The 19,596-nt window shown below is 38.3% G+C and overlaps 1 protein-coding gene across 1 annotated transcript in view; it reads right to left on the bottom strand.

Moving 5' to 3' along the window:
* Positions 1-853: 853 nt before the first annotated feature.
* The window catches only part of LOC118738711 (protein I'm not dead yet), a 145,118-nt gene continuing 126,375 nt past the window's right edge, over positions 854-19,596 (bottom strand). Inside the window, exons 8-14 of the mRNA XM_036469637.1 lie at positions 10,916-11,041; positions 10,529-10,861; positions 10,369-10,463; positions 10,199-10,285; positions 9,941-10,134; positions 9,739-9,876; positions 854-1,149 (exon numbers count right to left, since the gene is read on the bottom strand). Of these exons, the coding sequence (XP_036325530.1) occupies positions 1,006-1,149; positions 9,739-9,876; positions 9,941-10,134; positions 10,199-10,285; positions 10,369-10,463; positions 10,529-10,861; positions 10,916-11,041 (1,117 nt within the window). The 3' untranslated portion in view covers positions 854-1,005. The remainder of the gene's footprint in view (positions 1,150-9,738; positions 9,877-9,940; positions 10,135-10,198; positions 10,286-10,368; positions 10,464-10,528; positions 10,862-10,915; positions 11,042-19,596) is intronic.

Here is a 19,596-nt window from a genome sequence, read left to right as displayed (position 1 = left end):
AGTGATGCAGTCTAATGTACATACATATAAAATCTCACAAGTGGGCCACCCAAAATTGGATGGTCAAGATTTTTTCAATCAAATCACTTTATTCGGTTTACAATCATAAAAAAAATATATAATTTGAACAGTTTTGCAAAATTCGAATTTTTACACGAGTTATTGTTACTAACTTTTTTTGATGAACTCAGTAATTATTTATTATCCACTGATTCATAGCTTGTGTAGCTTGCTGATTTTTTGCATGATAAATAATAGTTAATTAGACGCGCTTTAGCCTGATTTTTAATTTTTATAACTTATATTTTATAAATATTGTATTAGATAATCTATGCTTTGTATATAAATAAATTTTATTTTTTTCCATTTTCTAGTTGCACCACGCTCGCTACGAGTCCGCGCGGCACGCGGCATGAAAGCAAAAGCATCCGTGGCAGGAGCGAAAAAAATTTATAACTTTTGACTGCATTCAATTTAAATAATGTATTATAGCATAAGGATTGATATTCAATGTAAACGATTAAAAAATCTGATCGAGAAGTAATAAATATTTCCATTTGTTTATACAAACTTTTTGTAAAACTTAAAAATTTTGTACAAAATAATTATTTTTTGAAAAATTGAAACAATCGGGCTAAAACGTGTCTAATTAGCTATTATCATCCAAAAAATCAGAAAGCTACATGCTATGAATCAGTAGATAATAAATAATGACTGAATTCATCAAAAAAAGTTAACAACAATAACTCTTGTAAAGATTCGAATTTTGCAAAATTGTTCAAATTATATATTTTTTTTTATGGTTGTTAACCGAATAAAGTGATTTGTTTGAAAAAATCTTGACCATCACATTTTGGGTGGCCCACTTGAGAGATTTTCACTTTTTTTACTTCTTATCGGCTTCGAAATTCGACATTTCTTGCTTACCTAACTAAATATTGGTAGATTTTATACATCATGTACCAGAAATTCTGTACGTTATCAACAAATTGGCAGTGAAAACTGTTAATGTGTTGTTGCATTAAGGGCCGCGGCCGCCGCCCAGTCTGGGAATGAGTTCAAGTTTGGATACACAATTGCGCCCCATGTGAGACTGAAAATATACAATACGGCTATACTTATGACAGTGGGTCCAATTCCAGCAACAGCCTGTAATATTAAAAAAAAATATATATATATATTTAACTGTAAAGACATGTACATATGTATATTTTAAAGCTAAAGTAATACAAATTTATTTTGCTTCCTACTTATCAAGAGTACTTCCAGCACTGTAAAAATCATGGCAATAGTGCATTTTCTAGGTCTGAGGTTATGGTTTATGAAAGTCAGTGTTTCACACCATATCCTCGATCGAACCTTATACTCTCACACATTTGCTGAAAAGTATTTTAGCGCGGTAATTGGTGATACCTTTCATATGGATTACCCTAATTCCTCCTATACCCTAGACATGAGATCCCCAGTTAGACAATTCAGTCCTTTGGGTGTGCCCTCTTCTTTAAGTTTAGAGGTTATCGAAATTTACTACGAATCTACTGGTATTGAAATGTATGTGTTCTTGTGAAACGATGCATGCCATCGCCGCAGAGGATTCCTAACAGTATCTATTTGTAAGGTTTTAGCCTATGTGCTTACATGAAATTTGGATAGTTGAGGCAAAGAGAATACTCCAACGGCTTTGAGAGTACCTTGGCAAATGAATTCCTTGCTTTTTGATGCCATCTTATTGACAAATCGTGTCATTGTAATGGATACAGACGTGCTTTCAAGATAACCCTACTTCGGAATGTTAAAATGAATTCAGACATACATATGGGCAATCCGAGAAATAGTTAGCTCCTTCTTTCATTCGTCGGTTTTGGGCATCTCCCCTTTGCGAAGGGGCTCCAGTTGTACATACAGAGTGCAGATAAGTCATTCTGCACTTGTTTCTTCCATTGCATTTGTGGGTGCCCTCTTCTTCGTTGTCCACCCATGAGCGCCGAGTCGATCTTGCGTATAAAATGCCGAACTAGCAAACGTTGTATTTTAATGCGCTTGACTATATCCATGTCATTAAAAAGCTCGTACAGTTGGTCATTCCGTCGCGTCATCCCGCGCGAACAAGGTCATAGATCCTACATAGAATAGTTCTCTTGAAAGCCACCAAAGCCTTCTCATCTTTGATCGACATTGTCCATGTGTCTGCGACATATAAACTGAGAGTGTAATTTTTATTCGCCGAGAAAAGGGTTATGTCTTTCGATTTCCTGCCGAGCAGAAAGTAACACTTGCTGAAAAAAGTTATTCTTCGCCTGATTTCCAGGCTGACATTGTTGGTAATATTTATTCTCTCAGGAGGTATTTCGTCTTACCCGTGTTCACAGCAGGATCAACCTCTTTCTCTTCTTTTTCTGAACTAGAAAATGCTGCCCTGATGTCCCTGGGCCTTAGGCCGACGATGTCAATATCATCTGCATTCGCCAGCAGCACCGTGATTTTACTGCATATAGTTCCGCTGCGATTGAGATCGGAAGCTCTTAGTTCGTTTACCCGCATCATATTGAAAAAGCCGCAGTGGGTTGGTTTAAGTGATTTTTAATTCACTGTGAAAAAATCATGGATAGTGAGACATCGCTTTTCACTATTTAAAATCGACAAAAGGATGGCGTCTGTCGGTTCTCTTAACTTGATGGTTGATTTCCCAAACCACTTAGGTCTAATCATTTGGTTCATGAAGGGCTTCAGTCTATCACCCCATATCGTCGATAAGATCTTATATACAATATCTACTAAGAACGCTTATTCCGGTACGGCTCAATCGTCGCGTTAACTGCATGGTAGTTTTATATGCTGTGCTCTGGCAATATTCGTCATACCAGTTTCTGCGTAGTTGGTAATAACTAGGGCAACCAAAAATTTGCAAGGGTATAGTTTGAAATGTTTTCAGGGAACTAATAAAGTAGATGTCATTTCCAGAAAATAATCTTATAAATAAGCCGTATTTGTAGTGGAATTTTTTGCAATTGTTACAAAAAATGAATTTTGTTGATTTTTTTCCACAAATTCAATTTCTTTCACCACATGTATTTTTTTTAAGTATTTTTACGATTTCCTAAACCCTTCAGTTTCGTTTCACCGTAGTGTTAAATAAAACGCTGTATTGCCGTTCAACTAAAAATTTACAACACTTCAAAGCTAGATAACTGTATGTGCACACGTGCTAGTGTAGGTTGGATGTGACAATAACTTTGTTCCCGTATAATATATAGTACCAGGGTTACAGCTGAAAAGTCAGTGAAGTGTCTTCAAGTCATTAAAATCATTTATACGATGTATGTAAAGACTTTCATTATTTTACCTTTCGAAACTTATTAGGGCATATTCATAGTCGAAACAAAATTGACTCTAACGTTAGTTTTAGCTTTTTTTCAACAGAAAATCTGCCAAAAAAGCAGCTTAAGGCGGCTTCGTGAAGTATGGTTCAGCGTTCAGTTCAGTGATGAAATTGATGGTAGAATTGTATCTTTTTGGTACATTTTGGATCCCAAAAGTACATTGGTACATACATACATCGACATTTTTGATACAATTTTGTCAAAGCATTACGACGAATTGTGTAGAAATACGACTTGTGGATTAAAATGCAGTCATATTTTTCCTACTTTATACAAGTAAATGCGTGGTGTTTATTAAAAACGAAAGACTTTTTAAAATCATCAAACAGTTGCTGTTATAATATAAGCAACTGTTTCTTTGTAAAATTTTTGTGCTACTCGCACTTAATAAACATATTTGTATGGTTTTGTTGATTAACTTGAATTATTGATTTGTACTGGATACTTAGTACAAGTACATATAACGTTACGCACCCAAGTCCACGGACGAAATTTTTCCAGATTTTTGGTGCAGTACACACTGGCCGAACCAAAAAACTGTTCTAACTAAAGCAGAGTGATTAATTAATACCGATAAAATTAAAAGGGTATTTAAAATTAACGAGTAAGTCTTAGGGCCAATTTCACAGTGCGTAGTTAACTCAGAATCGACAGTTAACTAGAGATTTTCAGTACAAAATTCTGTAGTTAACTCCCGATTCTGAGTTAACTACGCATTGTGAAATTGGCCCTTAATATTTCCGGAAAGTCACCCAGTTTTTTATACAAATCACACTACAAATAAGATAATTACTAATGCCTATTTATATTGCTTCAGGGGTTTCAATGGTTTCCTTGATTTTATATTTTCATGAAATTGGACTCTTAGAAAAAAAAAAAAAATTTAAATATTTCCAGAAGGTCACTTTTAGGTGGAAAAAGATTTGTTATTTAAATCGCTTGTTTCTCCAAAATTGGCAAATATGGGAAGTGGTTGCTGAAGAAAGATTAAACAAAAAGCCTGCCTCCCAAGAAAAACGTCAAGTTAATGTCATAAAGAAGGCGGAAAAAAACCTCCAACATTGGATTATCTAATAAACAAGTATAAAAGTGATATGCAAATGTTACATTCTGGAAAAAATTTTACAAAAATGCAAAAATAAGAACAAAAATTAATTTTTGAAGAGCCTGAAAGCAGTTTCGTATTCACGTCAGTGAACGATTTTAGAGGATAAGGTTATCAATCCCAAAAAAAATATATAAAATACCTGTCATGAACACTTTGTTTGGAAATTACCCATATACCTATGTATGTCTGGTATTTTAAATTTTGGTACTTTTTAGGCAGATTTAGTACATTCTTTTTGTCCATTTGGTACAAAAATTAAAAAATCATTTATCATCCCTGGTTCAGTTCGGCACATTTGATTTTGTTCTGAAGCAAACAGCTGATGATATTGTTGGCTACACCCGATTCTGAGGGTAAATAATACCTGAAATTCGCTGCAAACGCATACAAAGGAGATCGCGGCAACCCGAATCATCAAGTCGTTCGGACAGAAAACTAAAATCAATTTGATTCGAACAAAAAGTGTTCAGAACAAGACGTGTTTAACAGGTGACAGCAGCACCCTTTTATTTTTCTTCGCCTCACGGCTTCATATGTCAAATGGCTGCTGTTGATTGGTTGAGCAGTTGATTGTTTATGGTTTTCTGGTCTCTTTCACATCCTTCCTATGAAATTTTTGACAGTCCTCGCCGCGAAAGAAAAAACAAAATACATGTACATTTTGTTATTGGCGTACCGATACCACCTTATTGAATACGCCTTGGTTCAGCACATTTTTGTCGCGCTCTCAGTGAGACAGAACGGGAAAGGAACGCGTAAAATTACTAACAAAAAGTGCCCGGACACGAACGGTGAATCCGCTTCTAGAGTAGACTTTATTTCATCTATGATTATGCCCCATTATTTTTAATAAATTGTTAATGGATATCGCCATTTTCTGTCAAAAATAGTTGTTTCTCTTAAAATAATAACCTATCGATGAGGGATATATTTAAAAAACGCAATATGCATATTTTGCATTTAGTATGAAAACAAAATTGCAGTTAAAAAAAAATACTTACATCATTAACTAAAAAATAAATTTAACATAAGCACATTGGGGGAAATGATAAGCTACAAAACGGAGCATTAATTCACGCTACTTCTGGAATATATTCGGAAAATCTTTGACATAATAAGAAGGTTGAAATCAGTCAAAATCTGGCCAGAGAGAGAGTGCCTTTGAAAAGTAAATACTAAAAGTATTTTTAAACACGTAAGAAAAATATAATTTATGAAGGAATCGTCAAAATGTGTATATAGAATTTTAAATCAAAGAAAAGGGGCAAAAGTCGCATGATTTTTTTTGTTTGAAAATAAGCTTATTTTTCAAAAGTCGGTGTCAGGGGGCATCGATCTTCGAAAAGTGTTAATTTGACACTAGTCGCACAACGGTAATACTGTATAGTATATCATGCCAGCTTTTTGGGTAATCTACCGGAATAGCTCACCTCATGATTCAATAATACAAGGTTCGATAAACTGACAGTTGTCTCTCTCGCACCGCTCCCTTAGCAGCGGCACCGTGTTGCTTCTTTGCAAATTTGCTTGGAAAAAGTGTAGCTCTGGTGTGAAATAGAAGTATACGCTTTTGTGCAATATGCTTATTTGTATATGCATATGAAGCTTATTTAACTGATAAAAACATAAATTGTTTTTAAATCGGATGTTTACACCAATCTTATAGTAGTTTTATTTTAATTTTGAGTCTTTTTGCAGTTTTACACAGCTAAATAGCACATAAATTACGTAATTCACGTAGCTATATCAATATTACGTTCAATATTTCGTTTAAAATGCCAGATTTCCTGCAAATACATTGGAATTTACAAAGGGAATTTCACTACTAATTGCGTACTTTTCTACTACCATTTTCGCACCAAGAGATTTCATTCTTCCCCTTTCTCCGCCCTTCGTAAATGCAACCTTTTGTAAGGGAGTGTGAAACCGCGGCTGTCAATAATTATCTAACCTTGTATTATTGAATCATGAGCTCACCTCTTTATTGTGTACTGCACTGACTTATTTACATTTCATTTTTAAGTATACATATATTCACATTAGGGCACCTTCCAAAGGTTTTTCCCTTGTCGAAAATGGTGCTGGCTCCAAACTTTACATTTCTAAGTATAAATTTAGAGGATCCTCATGAAATGTCTATATTTTACTTAAGAAGTATTTTGCATCTATGTACATTAGGATGTCCATAGAAAATACTTTTTTTTTGGAAATTTCAAGACCCTACCCCCTAATTTTATTCGCTTTTATGAGAAATATTATTGCCTATTTTAATAGATTTTTTAAAGGTCGCGTCCTGTCGATTTAGGTCAGAAAATAGGATTTTATAGATTTATGAGTTTTTGAATGACTATTTTTGATTCGATTTCAAAGGTCGAATATAATCTGAGAAGAATATTAAAATGGTGTATAATAATCTATTGTCGGACTTGGTTTGTTCGGATTTTTTATAGGGTAAATTTAAAAAAAAAACATATTTCTTTTATTTTTTATATTTTGACCATCGATATTTTCCACAATTTCAAAATATGTGGTACTATGCAAAATTAAACATATTTTTAAATAAACTGATAGCTCACTTGTTGCAATCGCATAAAAATTCACGAAGTTATGCGACTTTCCATAAATACGGCCTTGAATTTATATGTGTTTATGGCCAGGAATTTCAGATTTTTTGAGCAGCGTGACTAAGAATTCATCAATATTTATTAAATATTGATAAACACAATCGCTCTTTAGCAAAAAAGTGTGTTTTTCAAGAAATTTTAGAAAAATGGGGGGTGGCACCGCCCATTTATTTCAAATATGTGTATCTCAAAAACTACTTGACCGATCTCAACTAAATTTGGTGAACACATTTCGCTTAGGCTTCTTAAGCGCCATATTGTAAATGTTTGAAATCGGCCAAAAACCACGGGCTCCACCAACGTAACGGTAATTTCAAAAAACTTAAAGCTAGCTATATTTTAGGAGTAGGTTTTGTCTGATATCAAAAATATTCAAGACGGTACTTAAGGAGGCATATTTAAGAAAAGTCGCCTAAATACGATGATTTGTATGCGATTGCAATAAGTGAGCTATCAGTTGATTTGAAACTAGATGTAATTTTAGATAGTAATCCATATTTTGAAATTGTAGAAATTGTCGATGGTCAAAATTTAAAAATTTAAGAGAAATATGGGTATTTTTTTAATTTACCCGATAAAAATCCCAACAAGCCTAGTCCGACAATAGATTATTATATACCATTTTAAAGGCCTACATATATATTATCTTCTCGATCTTTGAAATCGAGTCGAAAATAGTCATTTAAAAACTCGTAAATCTACAAAATCCTATTTTCTGACCTAAATCGACAGATCCCGACCTCTAAATGACCTTCAAAAAATCTACAAAATAGGCAATAATATTCCTCATAAAAACGATTAAAACTAGGTGGTAGGGTTTAGAAATGTCAAAAAAAAAATTTCGATGGGCACCCTAATGTACATATATTAACTAATTTAATAGATAGTGCGAAATATTGGTTTTTTAGTGCCATAAATGGCTTTTTTGGCGGCATGAACGCCTTTATTAAAGCAAATTTTTGGTTGCTCTAGAAGTAATCAACCACCTATTCCGTTGTAATGAAGGTCGAATTTTCCTACTATTGGACCAAATATGTCTTCTTTACCCACCCTGTCAACGCTCATACGCTTCTTCTAGACGCTCGAATAACTGCTCTTTAGTCGCATCGTCCTTCTACGTGTGCGAAAAAGGCATATGTTGTTAAATTTAGCTTTGATACAGATCGTTGCACTGGGGTGGGGGAACCTGGAGACAAGGTGTCGGAGTCTCCGCCCAACCACGAATCGCACACCTAATTTGTCTGCCGTCTCATGGCAGTTATAGTAGATGTCAGGTTCTGAAATTTTTTGCAGCCATGTCCCACAGTATGTGTTAAAAAGAAAATTGATGTAGAGAAACAGATACTTCGTTTTGGGATGGGAAAAGATACAAATTTTTATCTAGTACCTACACTAGGTTTTAGATGTTCGTATCTCCGAAAATCTTGCAGCTATCAACAAATAGACCTAGTTAAAAGGTGCGTCTGAACACAGTATATCCCAATTTATAAAAATCGGATTTTCCGAGAAAATGTTGGATACTGTGTTTTGGAATAGAGCAGCCGAGCTGTAGTAGATATCAGATTTTGAAATTTTTTGCAGCCATGTCCCGTACATTTTCTGAACTGCGGTGATGTCAGCCTGGTATTTTTTTATTACATCCAGCAGTTGGATAGATGCACCTTCTCTATATTGGGTGCGGACATTGCAGGTGCACATCCGTCAATAGTAGTCCTTTTTCCGTGTATGAGGGTCGTCGAAGTTGAGGGGGGAGGAGGGAGTAGTAATGCGAGGCTTTTCTGGTCTCTTCATTGGTAGTGGTTTTTAGGTGATCGACCCGAATCCCAGCCCACAACCCATTGCTGGAATGGTTGATTTAACCCTACCTTTGCGCAAAAGATACTGCAGAGTCTGGAACCTCAATTTGAGGTTAATGTTCAGTTTTGAAGAGAAAAATCTGCTCCAAACCTAGCTCCTATTAAAAAAATGAACGAGAGCTTGAAGAAGATTAAAATCTGAGCTTTCTGGATAGTATTGTCTCTTTTTGCTGGAATGGTTGATTTAACCCTACCTTTGCGCAAAAGATACTGCAGAGTCTGGAACCTAAATTTGAGGTTAATGTTCGGTTTCGAAGAGAAAAATCTGCTCCAAACCTAGCTCCTATTAAAAAAATGAACGAGAGCTTGAAGAAGATTAAAATCTGAGCTTTCTGGATAGTATTGTCTCTTTATTTTTTTTACGAAATAAGTGGTGTAGTGGTGTAGTGGTAAGCAGTGCGCGCTTCCACTCCGCAGCACCTGGGTTCAAACCCTGGTCAAACCAACATCGCAAAAAATATAGAAAAAGGTTTTTTATTAACAGCGGTCGTCCCTCGGCAGGCAATGGCAAACCTCCGAGTATATTTCTGCCATGAAAAACAGCTTCTCATAAAAATACAATCGCCGTTCGGAGTCGGCGTAAAACTGTAGGCACCTCCGCTTTGGTTGACAACATTAAGGCGCACGCCACAAATCGGAGGAGAAGCTCGGCCAAACACTAACATATGTGTAAGCGCCAAGATATTACTATTATTATTAAACAAATATAAATATGTAAATATGTACATATGTACATAATTTTATTTTCTATTAGATATTTTAAAACTTACCATATCTTTTGATCTTATATTGGCATAACCAGCCACCAAGGCATTGGGCGGTGTACTCACTGGCAGATGGAATGCCATGCTGCATGCAAGTCCAGCTGGCAAAATTAAGTATAGTGGATGAACTTGTATAGCTACCGACTAGAAATGTAAAATATTTTATTCTGTTATGAATTCTATAACTTTCGCCAAGGAAGTCTTTTACCATTTCAGCCAAAACAGGAACAATTATGTTCGCAATGGCTACGTTAGAGCTGAATGCCGTTAAGAATACGGCGACGAGAATCACTACCAATAGTAAAACGGGGTGTGGCAAATTCTTTAACACAACCAAAGCATTTCCAATCAATGAAGCCATGCCACTTACTTTGCTACCCTCGGCCAGTGCAAAGCCTCCACCTATTTTATTATAAAAAAACAAAAAAACAATTAAAATTTTATGTTCATATGTAATGAAACTTACCAAGCAAGAAGACGAGACCCCATGGTACTTTTGACTGGATGAATTTCCAAGTCACCAAAGATGGTGCAGGACCAGTAGTTAGGGGACCTTTTCAAATTCAAAAATATGGAGATGTATTAAATTCTATGATGTGTCAGTTTAATTTGTGCAAGGGACTCCATTTAACTCACGTTTGCATAGACAGTAGCGCAAGAATGCGTAATTTGCTGGCAGAACAAAACACATGACAACTACAAATATAGTGGGCATAGAATTACGAATATCTCTAAAAAGGCAGTAAAAAATATTGATTGGAGTGGTGAAAGTTTTGAAAATAGTAAACCCATTTACTTTGCGTTGAGCCAGTCCGCCCAGCCAGGGAAAATGCCAGGTTTACGAGTGAAGTACATCACAACCATGAATATGAAAAGTATCATAACTTGTATTTCGTGGGCTTTCATTGGTCCCAATTCCTTGTAGCGTTGATCAATTACCTTTTTAGCAACTTCAGCCCCGTTTTGACCTAGCCTAACTTCTTCTGCTTCTTTGCTCTTTGGTCGGAACAAACCCATGAAATGCCATTGCAACCAAATAAATGTAAGCCCCGTATATACCAACATTGAAGGTACAGAGTAAAACATGAAAGTGGGGAAATCCATTTGTTCTGTAGATTGTGGAAAACGACTGTAAAAAAATATTTTGAGTACCAACAAGCATTTCAGAGAATCCAATACTTACCCATCATAGATGCCTTTGAAGGTTAAATTAGTCGCTGTGCCTATTATTGTACCACAACCGCCCATGGAGGAAGCATAAGCAATGCCCAGGAAATAACACAAAGTCATCTTTGATGGATATGGCGGTCTAAAAGTTTAAAGTTCAAAATTAAGTTTTTATTATTTGCGTCTACTGAGAGATCATATCATTGCATATACATCTCGTTAGTTTCCAGTCAAAATTAACAAAAAAATGTCAAGTACCTACATATGTTGTGTGACGATATTTGCGAATTGTGCCTTAAAAGATAGGAAATTTGCCTTGCTTGCAACTTTACTTATTTCTGATTTGCTTGCACATGTACGTATGTGGTGTCCAAGAAGGACCCTGCCCAACTTGAGGAAAAGGTAGGTGGGGGATGAGTTCCCTGATAAGAAAAATTGTTCAGGTAAAAGTGTCACCGGTTTTTAATTTTTTATTTTTTTTAGGTATCACAAAATAATGTCAGGAGTAGGTAATAATGTACCTTTGTACTTTGGAAGCATTTCACAGAAAAATTTACTATGCATAGCCTTGTTTGTACATGCAGTTAAAGAAAATACATGAAAAGGCCCGATTTATTTTAATTTAAAAAAATATCCATATTTCAAAAATGGTTTACAAAAAATGAGGTGTCAAATGAATGTGTCTATATGTGTCTATATGTGCAATAACGTATTATTTTTTTCGTATAATTGCCACCTATAGCCGCTCAAAGAACCTTTGGATATCAAATTTCATAAAAATCTTAAATTTATTTTAAAAGTCCATCCGCCATATTGTATCCACCATTTTGAATTTTTAAGAACTGCCTTCCGATTCGTAGAAAACCTGGGGTACGACAGCAAGAAGAGAGCATAGGCAACAGCAGCGGTGACTTAATCGCTTTTTCCCGTGCGGCAATGCATGACGGCGGTCCCACGGGGAGGGAAGACACAAAGAGGCAAGTACTAGTTTCACTGGGCCAATTCTTATGGTTAAGAAATTTAAGCGGGGCGTCGTAGGATCTCTTCTATGAGCGCTTGGTGTGTACATACGAGCGCTGCCCCACACGATATAAAAATCTTCCTTGGCGATTTCAATGCCAAGGTCGGCAAGGAAGGGATCTTTGACTTCACTGTCAGAAAATTTAGCCTCCACGACGAAACGTCAGATAACGGACTGAGGCTGCTCGACTTCGCTGGGGCCCGAAACAATATATAGTACTAGGTTCCAGCTTAAAAAGATCCATCAAGTTAGATGGTTATCTCTAGATCGAAAATAGAGAGACGAAATCGACCATGTTGTGATAGACGGAAGGCATGCTTCCAGTGTTTTAGACGTATGTACACTCCGAGGGACAAACACCGACTCGGGCTACTATCTTGTTGCAGCAAAGATACGCACCCGCCTCTGTGCAGTATAAAATGTGCATTCACAACAGACGGCCACTTGACTCTCACACCTGCTCTCTGAGAGCACTCTTCAACAAACCGACATACGCGAGCTGTGGAACCACATTTCCCGCTCACGAAGTACCGCCACCGGTACAGCAAGCCCGAAAGTATAACTGGCACGATGAGGAATGTCAAAAAGCTGTAGAGCAAAAAGGTGCCGCCTACAGGGTCACGCTGCGATCGGGTGCAACGTGAGCAAAGTGGGACTGGTATAGGGAAAGGGAACTGAAGAAGGAAGCGATAAGCATTTGCCGCAATTAAAACAGAGAGGCCGAAATACGTGAGTGCGAAGAGCTTAAGATGCTGGCCGACAGGAAAAACGCCCGAACATTTTATCAGAGAGTTAGGCGACTTACGGAAGGTTTAATACCATGGCGATTTCCTATAAGAACAACCATGGAGACCTACTTACCGATGTCCAGAACGTACTTAAATTAGGGAGCGAAAACAACAAATCTGCTCGAGCTGACAACCTGCCAGCCGAGCTGTTCAAGTACAGCCGCGAAGAGCTTATATGGTGCATGCATCAACTCTTATGCAGAATATGGTCTGATGAACGCATGCTCGACGACTGGAATTTAAGTGCGCTCTGCCCAATCCACAAGAAAGGCGATCCCGCCATACGCGCCAACTACCGCTAGATCAGACTTCTAAGCATAGGTTATAAGGTATTATCAGTGTGGCTTTAGACCTGGCAAATCCACCATAGACCATAGATGTTCTTGTGACATTTTTTAAAATTGAGAAATAGTAGTAGTAGTAGTAGATTTTCCAGAGACAAAACCATGCTGATTTGGACAAACCAGTTGCTTAATGTTGAAAAATAGTTTTTCTTTTATAACACTCCAGAACTAATGACCCTAGATTGAAATTAGAATAAACACTGTACAAATCCTGAGTAAGTATATCCGAGGACCATCGTTAGAAAAATCATCATCATCTAAAATATTACTATCCTTGAAACCATTACAGAAAACCGAAGTGGGAACCGTAGATACATTTTTTCTAGACTTAACCAATTGCCAGACACTTTTTGGATTATTTTAAATTTTAACTTCGAAGCTATTGATATACTCCCTGTAGCGAGATTTGTTCAAATCAAAGTATTCCTGCTCATTAGTTGACTGGAATTTTTTGAAAATCTTATTCCTCAAGTTCTTTAAACGTTTTAGTTTCTTCGAATACCAAGGAAACTTATGAGACAATTTAGCATGAACTGGAATGTGTTTTTTACAAAGATTAAACACCGTACTTTTAAACTGGTCAAAACAACTAGCAATACCACCATCACCAAGAGCATCATCCCAAAGGATGTTAAGAAATGCGTTATCGATGACATCGAAATTAAAAGAGTTATAATTAAATGCAATTTCTTGATGTTTATGATTAACCTCAAAATACTCAAAAAATACAATGTGAAGCAGCAAAGGGTGATGATATAAGGTAGATGAAGATAGTGATGAAGCGGCGACCTGAACATTAAACTTAATATTACTACTTACAAATATAAGATCTAAGTAGCGGTTGAAATCATTGTGAATCCTTCACTTCCTAAGAAATTATCAATAATATAAGAATCTATGACTTAACTTATATTAGAAGGAGTTAAAAATAAATAGATAGAGAGGCAAAGCGAATGGGCTTGGTGGTGAACAAAGATAAAGCGAAGCGCACATCTTGGTGGAGTGAGAACCTTACAGCGCTACGGAAGCAAGTAATAAAATCCTTCAACAAATGCTACAGGAATAATGTATGGGACCTATACAGAGAGAACCTAAAGAAATACCAAAAAGCGATGCGGGACGCCAAGGAGGCGTCCTGGGGGGAATTATGCGAATCCATCGAGGATACTAACAAATCTGCAAGATTAAGCAAAGTCCTTGCCAAAGGGAACAACATACATATATAAAAAGGTCAGTTGGTTCATGGACCGAGTCGCCTGGCGAGTCGATGAATATCCTTCTGAATACACATTTTCCAGGGTTCAAAATCGATGTAGTCGAAACCGATGCCCCAGACCATATACCAACCCTCTTCGAGGACTTCTTAGAGGAGCTACTGGAGAGGAAAAGGATAAAATTTGCTATCACCCTTTAAATCTCCGGGTATGGACGGAATACTACCAGTCATGCTTCAGAAAGCTGCTGAGATGGTCATTCCAGTCATAGATATAATTTCTAGAGGTTGCTTAATACTGAACCACTTTCCGTTAAGCTGGAAGAAGATTAAAGTAATTTTTAATCCTAAAGCGGGCGAACGGGGCCATGATAATTCTAAAGATTTCCGACCAAAACGCCTAATGACCTTTGTGCTCAAGACGTTCGAGAGGCTGTTGGATCTGTATATAGGACAATACGTCCAATTTATCATGCTCTCAACATGCATACTTGAAAGGGAAGTCAACAGAGACTGCCCTACTTGAAGTGGTACGTACAATTGAGTGTTCGCTCTACTATAAACGATTTACAATGGCATCCTTTATAGACACCAAGGGGGCTTTTAATAATGTTAGTGTAGATTCCATCCATGAGGCACTTATGGAAACAGGGATTGAACACTGTATCCGGGCTTGGATAGTGTTTCTGCTAAGGAGCAGAGTAATGCATGCCGAACTGGGGTACCAAAGCAGGGCCCAATATGCAGTGAGAGGCACCCCACAGGGAGGGGTGCTATCGCCGTTACTATGGCTCCTGGTCTTAAACAAACTACTGGTAAAGTTGTACTCTCAGAGAATCAAAGCGGGTGACATACGCCGACGATGAAGCGATACTGGTATCGGGTCAGTTTTCTTCGGTCATAAGTGAAATTATGGAAAGGACTCTAAAGATAGTAGATCCCTGGGTCATAAGTTGTTCTCTTAGCGTAAACCCTGAGAAAACTAACCTTATTCTTTTCACAAATAAAACACAATTACCTAAACGAAACTACGTCTGTAAAACAAGGTGAAATACCTTGGAGTTATTCTGGATTCCAAACTTAACTGGAAACCAAATATTGCTAGGAAGGCCACGGTGGCTCTCTATGTAGCCAATAGAATGTTGGGCAACAGATAGAAAGCAAGAAGATAGTCCGACCCATAATCTCTTACGGGGCGCTGGTCTGGTGGTCAGCCCTTACTAAGGACTACGTAGTTAAAAAGCTAGGCGGAATCCAGCAGCTAGCTTAACAGGTGCAATGAGATCCTGTCCGAAGGAAGTTTTCGCGAAAATTCCCAAGCCGCAGTGACTGGAATCAGGAAAATTTCGGGTTCTTGCAGGGCTTAACTGTCTTTACGGATGGGTCAAAGATGGAATGCGGAGTTGGTGCAGGGTGCCTACCAGACTATGCAAGCGTTTTCCAGGCCGAAACGGTTGCTATTAAGGAGGCAGTAACGTACATCAAAAAGATTGTACCCGCGAGATCGCAGATGAACATCCTCTCGGATAGCCAAGTGGCTATTCAGGCGCTTTCTTCTATTTCTGTTAGATATCAGCTAGTGGATGAATGTTGGATAGAACTGGCCTATATTTCTGATCAATACGAAATTATCCCATAAGGGTCCCGGGACATAGGGGCATCTACGGAAACGACGGAGCGGACGAACTAGCAACGACCGGCTCCGCACTGAACGTCTCCCACGCGGTGGACATGGGCGCCTCGCTAAGGGAGATTAAGACAAAAATTACCGAAATTTATCATTCGAAGGCAAGCAAGAGGTGGAACTGCACAGGATCTTACAGGATTGCTCGGCAGTTCTGGGTTTCCTACGACTCATTAAAAACCAAAGCTCTCTTAGGAACGAGCAAAACAGATACCTTTAAAGTTACTGCAGTGTGTAGAGGGCACTGGCCTGTTGGGGTGCATTCCGAAAGGATAGGACTGCCCTTCAATAGGTTCTGTCGCAGCTGCGATACTTCGATACTTGCCGTGCGAGTGTTCAGCCCTCGCTAGGAAAGGGCTAAGGAAACTAGGCAAACCATTCCTGCAAAATATTTCAGAGTGCCGCTGCCTCTCTCTATGACGTACTTATGGAAATGTACTAAGGCCTCCAAATGGCTGTAGGTTGCACGAGTTGTGGAATAAAAATGGCAAACTTGCTAATTGCTTGTCACCAGGGTGACAATCCACTTAAACCAACCAATCAACCATCTCCTGCCACCACGCAAACAGTCAGAGTATAGGCGGACCGACGTTACTGTTGATAGTTACAAGTTTGAAGAAGTATATGACTTCGTATATTGGGGCACCTGCATTAAAACCAATTGTAATGTCAGCCTTGAAATCCAACGGAGAATCACTCTTGCCTACAAGTGCTACTTTTGAGTGAGTAGGCAATTGAGAAATAAAGTCCTCTCTCGTCGTACGAAAATCTCACTCTATAAGTCATTCATCATGCCTGTGATGGATTATTGTGCGGGGGCATGGACAATGACAACATCTGGGGAAGCGGCTCTTAGAGTTTTTGAGAGCAAGATCCTGCGAAATAAAATTCAGTGGCTCCGCTGGCTTGGCCATGTCGTTCGAATGGACAGAAACGCTCCAGTTCTGAAAGTATTCGGCGCGGGCCGCGATGCTGGTAACAGAGGAAGAGGAAGGACTTGGCTTCACTTAGCATTTCCAATTGGCGTCAGTTGGCAAAGAAGACTGGCGTGCTATTTCGGACTCGGCCATAATCGCTTAGGCGGTTACAGCGCCAATAAAGAAGAATTTAAGCAGAAATACGGCGTTGAATTTATTTGTGTGTATGTGCCGGATTTTCAGAGTTTTTGACCAGTGTGGCTAAGAAGTTCATCAATATTTCATCAAAATTGATGTATGCAGCTGCTTTTTAGCAAAAAAAATAGTTTTTTGTAAAGTTTTTGGAAAAAGGGCGTGCGGCGCCGACTTATATCATATATGTATGTGTATCTCAAAAACTACTTCACCGATCTCGACCAAATCTGATATACACATTGCACCTAGCCTCTTCTTGCCCTCGCTAGGATGAGGCTAAAGACACTAAGCAAACCATTCCTGCAGAATATTTCAGAGTGAAGCTGCCTCTCTCTGTATGACGTACTGAAATTTATTAAAGCCGTCAAATGGCTGTAGGTTGCATGAGTTTTGGAATCAAAGTGGCAAACTTGCTAGTTGCTTCTCACCAGGGTGACAATCCACTTAAACTAATCAACCAACCGTCTCCTGCCATCACGCTAACAGTCAGAGCATAGGCGTCTTGGGACCCACGTCACTCTTGACAGTTACAAGTTTGAAAAAGTATATGACTTCGTTTATTTGGGAACCAGCATTAAAACCAATAATAACGTCAGCCTTAAAATCCAACGGAGGATCACTCTTGCCTACAAGTGCTACTTTTGAGTGAGTAGCCAATTAAGAAATAAAGTCCTCTCTCGTCGTACAAAAATCTCACTCTATAAGTCATTCATCATGCCTGTGATGGTTTATAGTGCGGAGGCATGGACAATGACAACACCTGATGAAGCGACTCTTGGAATTTTTGAGAGAAAGACTCTGCGAAATATTTACGGGCCTTTACACGTTGGCGATGCAGAATACCCCAGACGACTTAACGATGAGCTGAATGAGCTTTACAACGATATAGACATTGTGCAGCGAATTAAAATACAGTGGCTCCGCTGGCTTGGCCATGTCACTCGAATGGACAGAAACGCTCCTGCTCTGAAAGAAACGCGGGCCGCGATGGTGGTAACAGAGGAAGAGGAAGGCCCTCTCTGCGTTGGAAAGACCAAGTGGAGAAGGACTTGGCTTCATTTAGCATTTCCAATAGGCGTCAGTTGGCACAGAAGCCTGGCGTGCTATTCCGGATTCGGCCAAAATCGCTTAGGCGGTTATAGCGCCAATAAAGAAGAAGAATTTTAGAAGAAATACGGCGATTTATTTGTGTGCATCAATATTTCATCATGTATGCAAGATGTATGCAACGGTTTTTTAGCAAAAAAATTGTTTTTTGTAAAGTTTTTGGGAAATGGGCGTGGCACCACCCACTTATATCATATATCTTCGTTTAAAGTACAAAACCGCGTAACTGACATTGGCTGCCAAAAATTGGATTTGCTCACACAAGCTCTTGGCTCAATACTTATCCATTCGTCATGAAATATACTAGCCAGAAATTTGATTGCTTTATAAAAAAGAGAACCATTTTGAAATATGAGTGTTTTTACGCTCTAGAAACGAATTTCTACAACTACACATACGCGATTTTGCATTTTGCTGATACGCGGTTTTGCATTTTTGTTGATACGCGGTTTTGCACTTTAAACGACGATATGTATGTGTATCTCAAAAACCACTTCACCGATCTTGCCCAAATTTGATATACACATTGTGCTTCACCTCTTTATGCGCCGTCTCGAAAATTTTTAAAATCCGACAAAACCTACTCCCCCTAAAATATAGCTAGCTTCGATTTTTTTTTTAAATACTGTTATGTGGGAGGAGCGCGTGGCTTTTGGTCGATTTCAAAAATTTTCTAGACGGTGCTTAAGGAGGCTAAGAAAAAAAATATGTATATCAAATCCGGCCCACTTCGGAGAAGTAGTTTTTGAGATCAAGCATACATGTTGCAGCCCTACAAATCACCCTATATGAATTCGCCTAAGGTAATAGATTATATCTAAGAATTTTCGATATTGATTCAACTCTGTTGTATTGGCGAAAGCAGCTAACTTTAAGTCTTGTAGTGAAAATAAAATTTGCGGCATTATTGCGCGTCACTTAAAACGGAACAGTCGAGTTTTTATTAAATTTACCCGGAGGTCCCATACTGCGGCTGAAGTACACCCACATATTCGGGTAGACCAAGGAGCGGCTCCGGAGCACTAAAGTTTCGTACAAACGCGTACGTCAAAGTACCCCACAGACGTGGACGCTGTATCACAGCGGCCCGTAGCAGCGTACAGGGGAGCGCTAGGGCTCCATGCTATGCAGGCGTTGGCCGGCATCAGCGCCGGCGGAGCACCAAGGCTCCGCGTGAAGCAGGCAGCAGCACTGCCCCCGATGTGGGATAGCCCGCATCACATGGCGACCGTGACCCATGCGGTCAAAATGGCGGCCCTACGTCAAAAAAAGTGCAAATATAATAAAAAAATTTGGCTATATAGGAAAAAAACAACAGAATGTGACAACATTAATAAATTAATCCACAAGAAAAAAATGAGCTAAATTTTATTTTTGCAAAACTTTTCTTACAAATATGTTTCGGTGGTGGTAACAGATCTATATATA

Source organism: Rhagoletis pomonella, unplaced genomic scaffold (assembly GCF_013731165.1).
Source record: "Rhagoletis pomonella isolate Grant_MI unplaced genomic scaffold, Rhpom_1.0 Rhpom_scaffold_00005, whole genome shotgun sequence".
In the NCBI taxonomy this organism is placed as follows: Eukaryota; Metazoa; Arthropoda; class Insecta; order Diptera; family Tephritidae; genus Rhagoletis; species Rhagoletis pomonella.
This window is presented reverse-complemented; position numbering and strand designations above follow the sequence as displayed.